Here is an 18,574-nt window from a genome sequence, read left to right as displayed (position 1 = left end):
GGACTTTAACCCTTAAGCAGTTTGCTACATCCATAATGTCCTTCTGTATATATTTGTTAAAGAATGCGCTAAGCTTTTGCCCATATATTGCAAGTTAAAAGTAGGATTTAGGGCTCTGGATGAGACGGTTGATTCAAAACTAAGATGTTGAGTCTTTGAGGAACTCTCTAATTTATGTTAAAAGATGAAGAAAAAAAATTCCCGCAGCAAAATAATATTGAATACACAAACGTAAAGAAATTTATTCTATTCTTCTGCAGGTAGAAAATATTGGTGATCTGCTCCCTCCTGAGAACCCCAAAAAAACAAAACCCAAATAAGTGTTTGATTCTTTTGGACTTAATATTGTGTAAAAGGTTTTATAAGACATCCTTGTAAAACTAAGCAAAATAAATTTTTGTAATATTTCATAATCACCGTGAATAGTTCTTCTTTTTCACAGAAGTACTGAAACAGCCCACAGCATTTATAATTACGTTATTCTCGTTATTTTACCCCAAAGCTTTCAAACCTGCCATCGGACCAACACTTCCAAAGACTCAAATGCAGAATTTGGCCTTTGCTACTTTTATACCCTGATGAAGACCTTGTGCTGGTGACACGAAGACTTTCTGCTGGCTTGATATTCAGATCTTCGAGTATTCTCGATAATACTGTGCGTATCGTAGCACACGTTCTCTCTAATACTGTGCATTAACGTGGGGTTTCAGAAGGAATTTATCCCAACTCATGCACCTCACCTGCCGTTTCATGGTCTGCACTGCTTATCTTTTTACACATTGTGTTGCTGGTAAATTAGAGCATGATATTAAAGTGTTTCTGTTAAACATTACTGTTCCCTTCCTGGAAAAGTAGGGGCATGGGTCGTGGTTCATTTTCTGGCATTTTTCCCTCAGATTCTCCATTAACGTAAGTTTTTGAGGTTCATCCTACAACGATACCAGCAGTTGGAAGTACCCAGCACTGCTTCATATGTATAAGTCGACCTGTGTAAGGGTAGACCTCTCGGTTCCATCATTGTCTTGGTGAAGATACGTTGACTGTCCTGCACCTACGCCTATTGTGAATGAGACAGAAAACGTTTACTGCTAGGGGTAACAGAGGATCGTCATCGTGTCACCTGGTGACTGCATGTTTCTACAGCATAATTTTCACTACCATCCGGCTGCACATGGGCCAAAACTAACAAAGGAGAAGATTTGCTAAACCAAAGTCCGCAGGAAATAAAATATCAGTAAACCTAAGTCTTCTTTCAAAGTCTCATTGTGACAGCCATAAAGCACCTTTGTGTTCCCAAAGCAAGCGTTTCCTGTTCAGTGACCTTAAGCGCATAATGGATAAATGATTCAGTTACATAGAGATAATCATTTTGGAGAGATTGCTAAAGCCTGATTTGGAGGACTGTTGTGTTTGTAGGTGCCAGTGATGGTGTGTGATGACATGGTAAGAATAAAACCTCAGTTATCCCGTTCATTTTCTTCTTACGCGCGCATGATATCATTGTGAAGAGAGGTGATAAGTACTCATTCCCGTGGGATTCTGTAAGCTTGCATACCACAGAAGAAAAACGATCCATTTCTGTCTGGTTAACAAAATGTGATTATGTTTCAATAAAACTGTGTTCATTTGTTTATAGTTTGTTTACAAAGATTCACTCTGTCAAACGCAAGGTAAAAGAAGTCTTGCTCGCGAGCTTTAAATCTAGCAAGATAAGCCATAAAGGAGGAGAAGGAGGTGGCTGAGGGTAACAGGACTGGGGAGGGTGGTGGTATGGGTAAATTATGGCTAAAGGGATTTTAGGATTGTCTGAAGAGCTCCCTCTTTGTCATGATGGTTGGTGGTCTGCAGTTGTGTAAATATTGTGTATTATTTATTTTCCAGATCCAGGAGAAGCACTTTTTTTTTGCTACCCTAACCTTACAGCCCTAGTAACAAATATATGTCTATGTATAGAGAAATGAGCAGAATAAGCTGTGCATCTTTACTTCACAGAGAAACTCTCATCTGGGTCATAACAGGGCCCCAGTGTGAAAATTGCCTCAAGGCCCCCAACTTTATCAAGCAACATGTATCACCTTTGCCCCCTAACGGCTTATTGGTGCACCAAAAAGCCTCCCTGTGCCATCTGCTTATCTGTGTCCCTAGACCGCCTGTGCCATTTTTGCTCCCAAACCGCCTGCCTGTGCCACCAAAAAACATATAACATTGATGGGAGTTCTGTGAATGGTTATCACAGCAACTATATGACTCTGCCTCCCACCAGTTGGATCTCCGCAGACTCGTCTCGTTTCCGAGGCAGCCTTCCATACTGGCATCAAATTTTGACATTGTTCCGTACCGTTTGCACTGGTCCTTGCACCTATCGTGGGACATTCTCTTGTGAGAACAGGTTAAAGAAACCATGTTTTACCATGTCTTACTGCACATGCTCAGTAGCGCTCCCGATAATTAAAGAATGTAAAATGGACTTCTATATGAATTTACAATAATCAAGAGAAATAACCTGAATACATTTTGCATATCTAGAAATCGAATATTAAATTTCAACAAAAAAAGCAGAAAATATACAGCATAATGTTAATAGGAGCTTTGGTCTAATATTCAAAATCTATGTACTTGAAGCTGGTAACCTGTGTTTATCAGTTTGTTTTCACTTCTGGAAATCATTAATGGCACTTGCTTAATGTAAAACAGATAAACCGAAATTATCGTCAACAAATCAAGCTTAAAAGTTTGCTTGACCTTCTTTGTTCTCTTTTAGGTTTTATTTTTTTGTTCCCTGCTGTTTAGCAAAGAAACGCATTTCCAAGAAAGGAAGATATGATGGTAAATTGCAGCTGTAGGTTTATAGCGGTAAATTACACCCTGATGGTGCTTGATACAGGCAAAGGTCACTTACGGTCAAACTAACAAAACCATATCATTACACAAATGGAACTGTATGTGGGAATCAACCCTGATACTATAACTCCGCGGGGTGCTAAAACATCTGTGCAAATGGACAGCATAGAAGGAAAGGTGCAAAAAGCAGTGCCTATAATATATATATATAACTCATTTTTGTGTTTGGGTACAATTATTTTTGGCCTGTTATTGCACCTCTGTCAGAGGGCAGTTAGAACTAGCGGGGTAACAATAAGCTTCCCCTACTTGTTGCAAGTGAAACGTTTCTAATTTCTCTTTCTTTTCTTTCTGTTTATCTCTCACTTTTCTCCACACCTCTTCTCTTTCTTTATACCTTATTTCTCCTCCTCCTCTTTATATCTTTTTTGTCTCTATCTCCCCACGATTTCTCTTTATCTCTCTTCCTCTTACCCTATATCGCGCCACCTCTTTACCTCCTCTTTCTTTTATGTCTCCCCCTTTTCTTTGATCGCCCCTTTATCATTATCTCATCCCTCCCATTTCACTTTATCTCTCTTTATTTATTTCACTTTATTTCGCTTTACCCTTTTCTATTCATCCCATCACTTATCTTTCTTTTTATCTCTCCTTATCTCATTATCGCCCCCTTTTCTCATCTCATCTCTCTCTTTTCCCTTAATCTCTCTTCCTTCTCTATCTGTCCTCATCTTTATATCTACCTCTCTCAACTTTATCTCTCCTCTTTTTCATTATCTCTCCTCTTTGTCAATATTGTCCCGCCTTTTCCCCCATCTTTCTCACTATCTCCCCATAATCACTTTTTCTCCCTTTTCTCTCTATCTCTCATTATCTTCCCTTCTTTCGCTCCCATTTTTTTTCTCTCCAGCTCATTATCTTTCCACTGTATCTTTGTCTTTATCTCTCCTTTTCCCCCCTTCCAGGTATCCTGCTCCAAAAAGCCAATAAACTTATGTTTTAACCCCCAATGATCCTCACATATCAGATTCTAGTAATAAATATAAATAGCAAACCAGGAGATTTCTCCATATTGATCACTATATTGAGATGGCAGACGAGCTCCACTATAATATAAAATACTATAATATTATAACAGCATTTCCCACAATGTTTCTTTCAAAAATGGTTAAACATCCCTTGAAATAAACTACTTTGAACAAAAAGTTGTTGTTTACCTTTCATGTGATGTTATTGTTCACTTTATTTTCAACAACATACTGGAATAAACGATTATTGATGGAGAAATTATAAAGCGGGCAGCCAGAAAATACAGAATAGAAATGCAGAAAGCCCTGCTGACATTTGGCCATCTATTTATGTAAAATATCAGTTTAGAGTTTAGTGAAATGTTGCCGTTGCCAGATAATGGGATAAAAGATGGTTCCAATACAGAACATGACATTGTACTAACGCGCTGCATGTGGTGGTGGACTGTGCGATAATTTGCTACAATTGGATCCTTTGTATGTATATTTCAATACAGACAACAATAAGCTTGGTTCTTGGCATGACTTTTAATATTCATAGAGCCAAAGAAACGTACAATTTAACAGCAGATAAGAACCATTCGGCTCCTCTAGTCTGTCTTTGTAAAGACTCAAACCGTAATCGGTCTTGTCTTAGATTCAAGCCAATGCCTATCCCAAGCATGTCTAAATTCCCTCGCTGTTTCATTTATCTACCCCCTTCTCAAAGATATGAAAATGTATGAAACAAAATACCCATTAAAATCATTAGCATTGTACCATATGACCCATATTCAAAACTGTATAAATACATTACTAAACTTATTCACTAGGAGGGGCAGTGTAACGCCTGGGCAGAAGGGTATTACACAGAAAGAGCATGAGGGGCTTTATGTATTCCCCTTATTCCCCATTAAAAGTAATTATGTTAATTACTGGTACTGACATATAAGGCCCTCCATAACACTGCTCCTCTATACATTTCTGACCTCATTAACAAATACTCTCCTACTCGATCCCTACGTTCTTCCCATGGGCTAAGGCTCTCCTCCTCACTCATCACCTCTTCCTTTTCCCATCTACAAGATTTCACTCGGGCTGCCCCATATCTCTGGAATCTACTTCCACCGAACCTTCAGCATTCACCCTCCCTCCCGACATTCAAGAAACATCTCAAGACTCACTTCTTCAGAGAAGCCGCGCCATCTTAGCTGCTAGAACTTCCTTGTCATTGATACAAACACCACACTACCTCTCACCCTTTCTCTGTGCCTTATGTTTGTCACCCCATTTCCCTCAAGATTGTAAGCTTGCGAGCAGGGCCCTCTCCAGCAAATGTATCGGTTTGTCTTAGTCTGTCAATTCTTGTCTTGTCATACCCCTTGAATTTATGTATTGTATTAAGTGCTGCATAGATTGTTGGTGCTATATAAATAAAAGATAATAATACTAATAATAATAATAATATTTTTTATTCCCTTTAACTTCATGCTATATGATAAAAGAGGAGAAACCACAGTATAAAGTTATTATATAGCACAACGCAAGCCCAAAAGGTAAAAATGAATGGGGTTTGCACATAAGTGGATGGTTACATATAACACACACTTTTATAATGTATCCTTTTTATTTTTGTTAAATGTTTTAAAAAGGAACAACTCCAGTAAGAGAAGAAGTATCACCCTTACGTTTTTTACCCTTTAAATCTGTTGGATTGTTATTTTATGATTAGTTGACTTTTTTTGTCATCATGACTCTATTAACCTTAATTTCTACATATATTTGGCTTCATTTTTAAATTCACCGAAAATATTTACCACCCTCGATGGAACCATCACACTAAAGAGTTTGAAGGCGCTATGTAGAGCAATAAGGACTTCACCGATTTATAAGGATGTTCTTTGTTAGCAAAGTGATATTTCCAATACTATGATACGGTGGCAAGACAGAGTAACATTTCATATCCGGCATTAACGTAGTATGATGGCCGCTGTGTAGAAAGTAAAGAGAGATGGCTAATGGACGGGATCACTGATTAGTAATCCTAATTTATCTTTACACAGCTTTCTAACGGCCCAAATGTAATAACCCATGAAATCTACGAGGATGATGATGATCTATGGACATGTGCTTGGCATAGATAAGGCTGGAGGCATCATATGAGCGTTCAGATCAATGTTTCTAGCACTGCAACCAAGACATTAAAATGGCCGGGTAAAGCACGCCCAGGATTACTCGTGTTTCCGCTATTACTAAGGGCTTTGTTTGGGAAATCAGATAACTAAAGTATCTCAGGTGCAGATAAAAAGTCCCATTGATAGAGCTGGGTGGGCTGTGTGGTCATTCATGGTTGTCCCCGCTGTGTTCTGCCTCTCCAGGGTATTAGTGGACGGTACGGAGGATTAAATCTGTACTGTGACAATGACTAATAGTCAGAGCTCAGATATAAAGACTTCTTTTGGATGATAGTTTATAAATAATTGCATCTAATAAAAAAAAACATCAGAAGCATGGTGGGTTTCAGTAGAAGATATTGAATATCTTGCTTATATGGACAATCTTCTTGATGGCTGCTCCAGAAAAAGGAATAATTTTCTTTTGTGGACAACATGGGACTATCATGACCACAAAGTACCTGTCCCAACAACTTCTTCAGCATTGCATTATGAGGTGGGAGCCACAGGGTGAAGAAGGAGTTGATTGTCAGCGTATGATCTGGTCCAAGAATCTTCTACTTTTTAGATGAGAAACCAACTTCCCGTTTTAAAATCTTTTTGGTGTTATAAAACATTTAGAGAAGTCCGTTCCAGTGATCTCCGGGAGTGGCTATTAAAGGCCCTCCGAGGCCATCTTGGTTGTCAGATAACAAGAATCCCTGAAGGTTGTTGAGACCCACTATCGGATCAGATCTTCAGGGGAGGAAATTCCGTGGGACTGTGACTGATCAGGCAAATTCCTTTCGACCATATGGTGTTTCTAGATTTTTTTTGCCACCTCAGCATCTTTCTTGTGACAAAGCTGTCTTTTTTTCTGCTAATTCCAATAAAAGATCCAGAAAGTTAATCAGTCTGCTGTCTATCCATTAATCAGAAATGCCGACAGAACAGGCCCTGTAACATGTTTAAAAATTCCCTACAATAGACAATTCCTATAAAACAGTCAATATGTCAATATAGGATAAGAGATCCATCCCGGTTACTCATGGAGAACTACACATCCAGTATATATAGCATTATATATAGAACGTTATAGGGGACAACCTACTTTATAGTTTTGAAAGACTAATAAAATTGTTTTATTCTTTTTCGATTCTTTTTTAGAATATAACTCGTTTAGTTATTGATGTAGAAGTTATGAGGACTTCGGCTCGCAGATAACTCAATACAATGTACTTGTTCTCCACCTTATCTATGGAAGTTCCAATTGATTACCCTCCGGCTACATCGGAGCTCATAGTTCCTACACGCTAGGATTTAATGTAGGGCCTTATTAACCTATTAAAGCCTGGGGACCAGGTTAGTGTACAACATCTCCTTTCACGCTTCTGTAGCAGAGGAGAAGCAAGGTCACAATGTGGTGTCACCAAACGTGTTGGGATGAAATATATTTGGCACACGCTGTATAATTCAGCAATAGAAACATAGAATTTGACGACAGATAAACAACCGTTCTGCTCATCTGATGTAATCTGTACTCGATCCTGTCTTAGATTCAAGATAGCTTTATACCTATCCCATGCATTACTGTATTAGCCTCTACCACTTCTGATGGGAGGCTGTTCCATGTATCTACCACCCTTTCAAAAAAGTAAAACTTCCTTACATTACATCTACGCACACTTCCCTATCTGGGGAAAGTATAGGCAAAAAGTGGGGCGTACCGTCCAAAATACGGCCTTTTCCATTACGAATGCGTATGAAAAGAAATGCTATTTTTTGAAAGACACCAGAAATGAAACCCCCCGTTGAGTTTGCCTTGAGTCGCAGTTCCGATGTGTGTTCCTTATTATCACCGACCTGCGCCTTTGATTTATTAAATAATGGATAAGGCAGGCTGCTGATTTAATATTAACCATTCTCCGCAGATGTTTAACCATCATTAATTTAACTGCTCGTCGCTGCAACCCCCATCAATGATGTAGCTTTTTTTATTTTTAGCACACCCGCCTTTCACATTATTGATGTCGCGGCCATTCTTTACCACTAACCAGCCTCCATGTATAACGCGGACCCCTCGCTTTCTGCTGCCGGTGAACCAGCCGTTCCTCCCCGGGTAATCCCCTTCTTTGATGTACCAGCCGAGCTCTCCTTCTGTAATATCCTCTTCCTATTATGAACAACACAGGTTGGAAAATACACTTCAAAGCTAATCTTCTGCACCGGTGACATCCGCTCACATCTCACACTGCGGCCAAGTAAGCCCAAACGGCTCTCTCGGCTCTCTCAATCGCCTATCGGCATCTACAAAGCCATTTACTTTCTCTCTTTTTTTCTCCCCATGTATTTGCCACAAGAAATCTATTGTTTTCTCCGTGTTGCTGCATTCTAAATCCCATCACTCTAGTCCAGAATGCCAAGCTGGATTTAAAACCTGCAGATAAAAGTGGGGGTTACTATAGATAATATAACACTGGATATAGGAGTGCGGGGAGTATTTATCATAATCGAGTATATCATACTATTAGATCCCATTGTACAGCGCTACGGAATATGATGGCGCTATATAAAACAATAAAGAATAATAATGACTATATTGAATACTTAAAGTAAAAGAAGATTATTAGCTGCTCATTTCACCCCCATCCCTGTTATTTTTAATATTCTAGATTGCCCCACTATCTCTAGCGTCACATAGTGGACCACTGCGGCTGTGGGCAAATCACCCGGTGGGGGGCAAGTGTACCCCTTTATCTTCCCTCCAAGTGTATGTTTTTTATTTAAAGAAATAAGGACACTAAGGAACTTAGATGAACTCCTGGAACCGCATATGAAGCGATTCTGCGGCATGATATCCCCAAATACAATTCTCCCTACAATGCCCCCCCTTTGGGTAATAGTATGTCTAATAGTATATATATAATAGATTCAATAATAGATATATAATAGATTTAATAATAGATATATAATAGATTTAATAATAGATATATAATAGATTTAATAATAGATATATAATAGATTCAATAATAGATATATAATAGATTTAAAAGTAACAGGGTTTTTTTGTCCTCCCCCCTAAAATGCATTTTGTACCCAGATCTCTTTTGGGTCCAATATACCCCCCACCAAATAAAACAGGTTGGCCAAACTTTACAGGCTCACTCTATGCCCTTGAAGTTCTCCTCTGTCTGCTGCCAAAGCCACCTCTCTCTGGGGGTTGATTTAAATCCAGCCTGACTGCTCCCTGAACATGTTCATGCATAACAGAGTGGGACGGATGGCAATGCCCTCCTATCACTGCGAGCTGCGGAACCCCGGATGATGAATAATTCATAGCGGGTGTGCTCCTCCTGTGAGCAGGACAGTCATTGGGCTGCAGGAGCGAGGATGCTGCAGGAGACAAGCAGGCAGCCGGCACACGAGCTCCCAGAGCAGTAGCGGAGCTGCAGGGATCATCCCATTGAGGGCAATCACTGCAAACACTGGCTGCTGCAGCCTGCATCCCTGCCTTCCCATCCCAGTGCGTGCAGTGTCTGGATCTACAGGTAATCCGATTCCTGAGCCTTATTCTCACTGCATGTTTCTGCTTTCGATCAATTGAGGTCAGTGATGGTGATCATGTGTGCAGGGGGTCTGCAGCTTGGGGCTAAGGCTAATGGGAGTTTCAGTCTATAACAGATGGGCTAGTAGAGGCTGCAATTTTGTTGATGATCCCAGACCCATGTCTACTAAGTGTGTCCCAGCAGGTCAGTTTGGATGAATGCCCTACACTTACTAAAGGGGAATCATGATGATTATCCTCCACCCTGGCTGGCCGAGAGTAATAGGGGTCTTCTTGTGGACATACACGGGTTAACCTTGTTAGGATCAGAAGCACATTTGGTTAACATTGATTCATGCCCAGTGATTACATCCACTAATTGGGTTTAAAAGCCAGCGGCTGCTGCCCATTCATGGATCCTAATCCACATACCGAGGGAGCTTTAACGGTGGGCTGCCGCCGAGGCAGATATGTAATTGAGAATATTACTCCGTGTCTTCTGACCCGGGTCCAGCCCTGCGCTGGAAGCTCCGAATCAATGGCCCGTTTGTTCTTTGAGCCCTTGTTTAACCTTTGTTTGCCGACAGGTAGCCATGCGCGGCTTTGCTCACCGCCAGTAACTTGTATAGTCCGCAGAGTACAAAGGGTTAAAAAGGAGGAAAAAAGTGACTTATTAGAGCTGGAATAGGACAATTTAAAAAAGAAAACGCTCACGGTTTACTGAAAATCCCAGTTCTTGCGGTATATTCTCCGATAAATCTGAGTTTGTAGACTTTATGAGTTGTTAATGTTAGCACCAGATTAGATTCGCTCATATTGGTCAATAATTTGAACACCTGGCTGGAGCCGTTCCCCAGGAGCCGTGGTAATCAGACGGAATCATTTCACCCGATCGCTCCACGTATCATCATATAAGATTTAAAGGCGAAAACATTTCACCTATAGAGTATAATAATTATCTTGCAAATGTATAGAATGAAATAATTATTTTATGATGTGGAGATGTATGTGTCCTGGAGTGGGATGCACGCGGATGCACGCACAATCCTTAATTCCCGCTCCCATTTTGCACTGGGGTTTATTCACTAAAGCAGGAGCTGGAAGGAGAGCTTGCAGGAAAGATGTGTGACTTCGGTGAGCTCCTGTGTCCTGCCGCGTAAGGAACCTGGACGGCCCTGTATAATGCATTGCGTAGTTATAGCAGGTGACATGTCTTCAGTCTCCTGACCCGTTAAATTATATATTATGCAGAGCAAGATTAGCCCTTCCCAATGAATTGTGAATACAGGTTGTTGGAACTAGGGTGACCGCGTCGGCCATGTTTTCCAGGACATATATAGCTTTACATATTGCTGACCAGCCCAGATAAAACACTGCCCTGCAGTACGGGGGATGTATATCTAATTAGTTCCCTTCCATGAGTCTATACATCCCCCGTACTGCAGGGCAGCATTTTCTTTGGGCTATTATATGTGTCCTGGAAAACATGGTTGATGCGGTCACCGTGGTTGAAACCACTTCAAACTTTCCTGCCAATTCTCCCTTTGGTAAATAAACTCTATTATGAAGGACCGACCTCAGGTAGCTTTTTAATCCGTGAAGTTTCTTGAAGGTTACCAACTGCAAAAGCTATAACCAAGGCTTGTGGGGCCTGGGCTAGGCTCGACGGTCCCAGCCCTCACTCCCGGAAGTGGAAATGGGCGCAGGGGCATTGCTGCCCGACCGTTCAAGTGTGTCCCTCATGACGATAATGTCTGGTAACTAGTAGTCTTTAGTAATTAGCAGCAGTTATCTACGAGTAATTAACGTATATTGTGGACGCGGATTCTTTCTCGGCTCCCGTGGAGGTCTCCAGCTTCCTGTTTGCGTTTGGTTTGGGTGAGACTCCATGGAGATTCTAGGGCAGCGGAACGGACCTGATTTTGATTCCTTCACAATATATGGTCGGTGAGATGGATTTTTCATCTCGCTTTCCAGTCACAGTTAAGTGAATAAATCTCCGCGGGGGACACGATCCTGGGAATTTCAGAGCTGTGTTCGCATTTCCATGACTCCATCGACTGGAGAATCTCTTGGTTACAACCAGTGCCAACGCAACTTAACGTACCATAATCTACCACACCTTAAAGAAAAGGTAGTAACCTGTACGGTTTTCCATGGGTTATACTTGACTACGGTATTCCAGAATCAGGGCTGGTCTTTGGTTCTGGACGGACATATAGGATATCTGTTTATCGGGACATTTCCCTTTAGATTTACAATCAAGTAACCGGCTGGTCACCCACCCTCTCTTAACAAGTCCGTTGTTCAAAACAAATCTAAAAGAGGCAATGGTGGGTGCGCAACTTGTAATTGTTGAGCCATAAAAAAGATTTGAAAGGTATATAATGGTGGAACTGAATAATACCGCCTAATAGACAACTGGGGTGAGGCCAGGAACCATCAAAAAAATCTATAGCAATGTATAAACTCAACCCCCCCATTACAAATTCACGAATTATGTTGAGCTCCACGTCTAGGTAGATCATTATTCCTGAGAATTATTTGTTCCGAGCAATTTAGTTTTAGCCGGTTGAGCGCGCATCGTAAAATAGCATTTCATTTTTTAGAATGATCGTTCGTTGCGGGTGAAACTGAACTGTAAAGCATTCTGTTAAGTAAAGGAATTCAGCTGGAGTGCAATGATAAACTGAAAGCCAACAGGCTCATAAATGAAAGATGTAAGACTTTCAAGGTGAAAAGCACTGAATATCTGTATACACAGAACGTGGCGCGGCTAAACGGTGCCGACGTGGCTGTTGGCTCAGTAGATACATTTGGGTTTGTTCACCAAAGTGTAAGATGGAACATTTAATCATCTAATTAATGTAATGGGAATGTATTAAGGGGAAGAGCCAGAAGAGCAGGCTGCTTAACGCATAGTTCATGCAGTGAAATGTCTTTAAAGGCTTAATATTGAAGGAGCATCTCGGCTCCTCATGCTGGACCGCTGACCTGTGTTTGCCCAATATAATGCATATAGTGTGTATACCGTAGTCCTCGGGTATACCTCCGTACCTTATCCCCATTGCCTACCGTTGTTGGCTCAGGTAAGGGGTTTCCTGGTTAGAGGCAAAAGTTACTTACATTAATAGGTAAAATGATATGACCATGGTAGTAGTAGCTACAGTCCAGCATGTACCTGCACAGCATGAGGACTTTACAATAGCTGGGGTGGTAAAGATTAGCCACAACGACCCCAGTCTACAATTCCTATGGTGCCCAGCCAGTGATGGCTGACTGTATGCCATGGGAGCTGCAGCTAGTGGGTAAAGTGGGCCATATATATATATATATATATATATATATATATATATATATATATATATATATATATATATATATATATATATATATATATATATATATATATATATATATATATATATATATATATATATATATATATATATAACTACAATTCCCATGATGTCCAGGCAGCAATATGCCGGCTAAATATTATTGCAGATGCATTTAACCAAAGTTACTGTTTGTACTGAAGACTAATCATAGTCTCCCCCCAAAAAAAAAGCCCAATCTACAGTTACCAGCTTCTGTTCCTACTATTGCTGGCTCAACATTATAGGAGTTGCAGTTAAGAATAGTTAATGTTGTGTAGTTCAGCATTCTGAGGTATTTCACAAAAAGAGGGGAGTAAAAAAGGGCCATAAAGGCTTGGAATCAAAATATGACACTTGGTAGTTTCCCTAGCTGCAATACATGTTTGAAATAAAACTACCTCGTGTCTGCTGCCTGCAAACGGCGTCTCTGCCCAGGCAGGGACTGGGGAGGAGACCAGCTAGAGGAAGAGAGCAGACTAAACCATTGTGACAGCAGAGGGGTGCTGACTAACATGTTTTTTTCTGCCTCTATGTCTTATTAACTCAATCTAAACAACCTACTGTTTCTCCCTCCCCTGCTGCTGCTCCAGTGGGCTTCTTAAAATTTCCAGGGGGGGGCGGTGGCAAGCGCCCCCTCTTGCCCCCCCCTCCAGGTGCCCTAGGACAGTGGCTGCACATTATTGTCCCTTTCAAATTCTTACACATTCTTTTCTGACATTGTCCTCTCTCTATCTGGCTCTGCCCTTTCAAGTTTCCACATTAAGTTACATGCGGCAGAGCCTTAGGAAAGATAGCTGGGAAGTACCCATGTGTAGCCAGACGCAGGACTTGGTTTAATAAGCAGATGATGTATTCTGATCAGGCATGAATTATTATTATTATTTTCTTTTGCAAATATGTTTAAAACGGTTTCCTTATATCGGATAAGAATCACTCTGCCTTCCTTGTTTTTCACAGATCTCTGTTTAAGAACCAGTTAAGTCCCACCCTACCTAAGAGAGAGAGCATCCATTCAGGAGATCAGCCACTGAGCTGGAGGCATCTGCTGCTTTCCTCTTCACGTCACCAACGACAAGTGAAGCACAGATCTCGCTTGCCTCAAAGGATCTCCTAACTAGCCAGGAACTCATGTTCTAGACACAGCAGACACATGGCTATCAAACTGTACCTTCTGTCCTTGCTACTTTGTGGAAGTACAGTGTCTGAGCAACCAGTTCCCTTCAATAGCGCTGCAGAACCCTTGGATTTTGGATTTGTACCAACTGGAAGCTACGATACAGTGGCATACCATGAACCGGGAGCTATCGGGTTATTATTCCAGATAGTCCAAGGATTCCTGTACGTAGTACAGCCTAACAGATTCCCTCAAGGTAAGAACCCCCCTGTAATAAAACTTATTTTAGGCGTAACGGTTTGCGGTAGTTACACTTTTTAGTTGGAGTATACTTTATATCTTACCTTTAAACTTTCGATACATAAATATACATATTACACAATAATTTTCCAAATAATCGGTGAAATCTGTGAAACCTAAACTATTATCATTATATATATTAAAGTGTTGGCAATCTGGATGTGATCCCTTATTTTAATTGCGTCGAAAATAGTTTCAACTTGTCCTTTCACAACGGTGGCATGATGTAACTAAATATATATAGTCTGTTTTATATCGCTAGTTGAGTACCCATTTAATTTTGGCACTCGCAACAATAAACAGAACTTCAATTTTGACAAAGATTACATCATTATTGAATACAGTATTTTGCTTATTGGTATCAAAGCTGTATTTAGTGTGTGTGTGTGTGTGTCTGTGTGTATATATACAATTATAGTTTTTTTATTTCTTGTAAAGACAAAATCTAGTACAAAATTCAATTTGTCGAATTGAGCATGATCTCATTCATGAAAAGATGAGTGTCTTGGGGGGAAAAGTTCAATGCAGTGGAATTAATTTGGCAGATAATTAGAAGTTTTGTTGAAGTTCACATTGACAATTATGCCACAAGTAGGTCAACATATTTTTTCGAGGCCAGGAGAAATTATTTGATGGATTCAATTTAACAAAAACCAGTTGGTTCGTGTAAGTTAATGATAATTACTGGGATTCAACTGAGCAAGAGCAGACATTTGAACGATATCTCTATGCTTCCTGACCGGTATAATGTGTCGTTCCATTTGTATTGATCGGTCTAGAGTGTTGACCCGTTGCTTCTCATGTCATCTCAGGAAGGTTGGATTAGTTCTTATGTTTTGCTGGGGTTGGGGTTATACCCCTTGCATTGATTTGGTTTCTTGAGAGGAGATTTTTGGAGAGAATCCATTCTTATGGCTCTTCTAGCTGTTAATGGACTGTCCCTCCCATCTAATTGATTTAAACAATTACTCGTTTAGGTATAGAATTTTTCTTTCAACCTTTTTAGGTATTTTAAAGAAGCCAATTAAAAAAAACCAAGATAAACAATGAGGTTATTTGAGCCTCTGGACAGTAAAAGGTTTACAAATTGACAATTTTCTATAATTGTTGTTCTGGTGCATTTTTTAATTTGTGTTCGTAGCTTGTTATAGTGGATGATATGTAAATGCGTTAAATGCGATTCTGGATTTTCTGTTTGCAACTACACCAGATGTAAAAATGACAATTCTCGGCTCTGCAGTAAGACAGCCTGGATGTGTGGATTGGAGATTTGAGTCATTAGATTTAATTAGGTAATCCATTTAATCCTTTTGCCACCATATGTCTGTCCCATTACATTTGTAATAACAGTTCTCTAATTTATATATATTTTTTAAATTCCTCGTTCCGTGACACATTACGCATCATGATTTCTTTTAATGTATTTTTTTTGCTCATCCTTTGATGTATGAATTACTATCAAGGATATTTTTGGATGGATTTGTGATCCAAGTGGCCATATATGTCAGATCTTTGCCCCAGGGGCCACTTGCTGTTATTAGTACTTACCAGTATACATTTACATGCGTTATTTACACAATTACAGCTTTTCATTTCTGTCTAACCCACACCTTGTCTCTCAAAAGTACTTTGTCTCCCTCTTGCTTAAAAGGAAGCTCCCATTAGTCAGTCCAGTATTATTCTTTCTTAATAAGAGGTCAAGTATGTAAGTAATTATACCATATTTGCTCAAATATAAGACAACCCCCCCAAATGTGAATATTTAGGAAAAAAAGAAAAAGCCTGAATATAAGACTACCCTATAGGAAAAAAGCTTTACTAGTAAATATTAATTCACATGTAAACTATTTTTTTTTTAAATTTAATAAAAACTTTGAGGAAAAATGCATTTCTTGTTTTTATTTCCTTTTATTTTCCAACTTGCCCCCCAGTTATGCACATGTTCCCCCCCAGCTTGCCACTCTGACTCTAATATATGCCTTATACCCCCTAAATGCCACTCTGGCCCCCTGACTTGCCCTCCATGCTCCAGACACCCTGGTGTCTAGTGGGGACAGTTGGTGTACATCTGTGCGATGTGCGTAGACAACCTCTGCTGCTACTCGGCACTTCTGCCTGGGCTTCTATGATGGAGAACCAGAAGGTCATGTCACGCTGGCGCTCTGTCATAGAAGCCCCGGCGGAAGTGTTGGGCAGCAGCGGACTTTGCTCTGAAAAAATTTGTCTTATATTAGAGCAAATATGGTGTATGTGTGTGTGTATACACCCTGATGGTGTTTGATACAGGTAAAGGTCACTTACGGTCAAACTAACAAAACCATGTAATCATACTTGGGAACTTTTCCGGGTTTGACCTGGAGAGCTCCGAGTGAAGCAGCTCTTCTCCGGATCAAGACCCGAATCCTCCGGGTCGTGGGAGCGGGGTCTTGACACACCCCTCCCATTTTCCCTTTAAATGGGGGTGACGCCCACCGACGTCAGTGGGCAGTCCTGGGCGCGTCCTGCAAGGAAAGGCTCCGGGTAGCTAGAGCTCAGAAGTTCCCAGGTATCCTTATCATTACACAAATGGAACTGTGTATCTGGGAATGAACCCTGATACTATAACTCCACAGGGTGCTAAAACATCTGTGCAAATGCACAGCATAGAAGGTGCAAAAAAGCAGTGCCTATATATATATATCTTACCTTACTGTTTCACATGAGTACTTACCTATGAAGCTATCCCTGGCGACCTGGAAGCGCCCTGAAGGTCTGTTGCGTCTCACACAACATAGTTTGCGACATAATAGCGTACATATGGATGCCGCAAATGGCTTCCTGCACCCCATATGCAAGCCATGTGTTCCTGAAAAACTGCAAAATGCTGCTTTATTTTCGACTACAATTGGCCCTGTTGGGTCCTCGTGTCTCTTGGTGACACAGAGATCCTTTATATTTACACTTTGACTACTTGGCTCCCAATTAAGGAGCCACCCTTGCTGAAACTACTTTTGGTGTTTTGATTCCTGGTGTGTGACTTTGGCTTTGTTACGTTGCCAGACTAAATTATTTCCCCCCCGGCTCTGATGTCTTGGCTGTTAACGCGTTTCACCCGGCTACGCTTACTGTACTCTCTGCCTCTCGGTACCTGAATACCGTCACAGGACCTCCTCGAACCTAGGCATCCAGTGCATGGTAGTCAGTGAGGTCCCGGAGGGTCAACCAAAGGGGGAAGGGAGCTGTCGTAGGTGAACACCCCACCATTATCACCAGCAACCTAGTCCACGGGCCCTCAAAATTTTACATGCCAACAGCTGGCGTTTTACACTAGTTTGACTTGGCTGTTTGCACTAAATCGCCTCAGTCCTGCCCTGAAATACTCACAACTGCTGAAAATGTGATCTCCTCTAATAGAATGCAAAACTCACAGCGTATATTTATTTATTATTATTATTATATAAATACAATAAAATACGCAGCACTTATTAAAATACAAAGGGTCTGACCAAACTAGAACTGACTAGAGCTGAAACAATGGGTTAGCTAAGGGGGATCCCCCCCAGCACTGAAATGGTTAAGCAATGTAGGTACATTGATATTATTATTATTATTAATAATCATAATAATATTAGTTATAGCGGCCCTGGAATCTGTTCTATATATTACCCACTAGGTTATTTTGTCGAGGGGACAAGCCTGAGCTTCTGTTCGCCTTACAGCTTCATCACAATCAATGTGGCTCTGGAATCGTTTCAGTTCCCATGGAAACCGAGCATCAGGCAATCTCTGTAAAAAAAATATTAATCCCATATTTACTTGTCAGCAGGATATTAACTGCAGATCAGTAGCTTGTTTGAAACTTTCTCTCAAATAAGAATAGCAATAAAAAAAATCATGTTTGGGTTGGAAAGAACTCCTCTGTATTCACGAGGTCTGAAATCTATGTGAATATAATGCCGAGTGCGTTTAATGTAGAAACATGGAGTTTGACGGGAGATAAGAGCCATTTGGGCCATCTAGTTTCCTGATTTAGAGACTCTGCCTTTAATCAGTCCTTGGGCTCGTCTTAGATAGAATAGCGTTATGCCTGTCCGTCACACTACGGGGATTCCGTCACACTATGGGGCCATATACCATGTAGCCCACCACTACGTCAAAGTACCCCAAGTTGGTGAGTCCTGTCTAATTTTTCATGGCTATATCGCTTACCAGGAGCTAAATTAGTGGGACTGCGCTGTGTTTTAACCCAAAGCCCT

At 40.6% G+C, this 18,574-nt stretch overlaps 1 protein-coding gene across 4 annotated transcripts in view; it reads left to right on the top strand.

Annotated features, from left to right (window-relative positions):
* The first annotated feature begins 13,958 nt into the window (after positions 1-13,958).
* PROM1 (prominin 1) overlaps positions 13,959-18,574 on the top strand; it is a 58,672-nt gene continuing 54,056 nt past the window's right edge. For 3 of the 4 annotated variants that reach the window (XM_053458297.1, XM_053458296.1, XM_053458295.1), the window contains exon 1: positions 13,959-14,295. In XM_053458297.1, the coding sequence (XP_053314272.1) occupies positions 14,076-14,295 (220 nt within the window). In that variant the 5' untranslated portion in view covers positions 13,959-14,075. The remainder of the gene's footprint in view (positions 14,296-18,574) is intronic. The other variant, XM_053458298.1, reaches the window with a different exon arrangement.

This window comes from Spea bombifrons, chromosome 1 (genome assembly GCF_027358695.1).
Source record: "Spea bombifrons isolate aSpeBom1 chromosome 1, aSpeBom1.2.pri, whole genome shotgun sequence".
Lineage (NCBI taxonomy): Eukaryota > Metazoa > Chordata > Amphibia > Anura > Pelobatidae > Spea > Spea bombifrons.
Note: the sequence above shows the minus strand (reverse complement) of the source record. Positions and strands in the feature narration are given on the sequence as shown.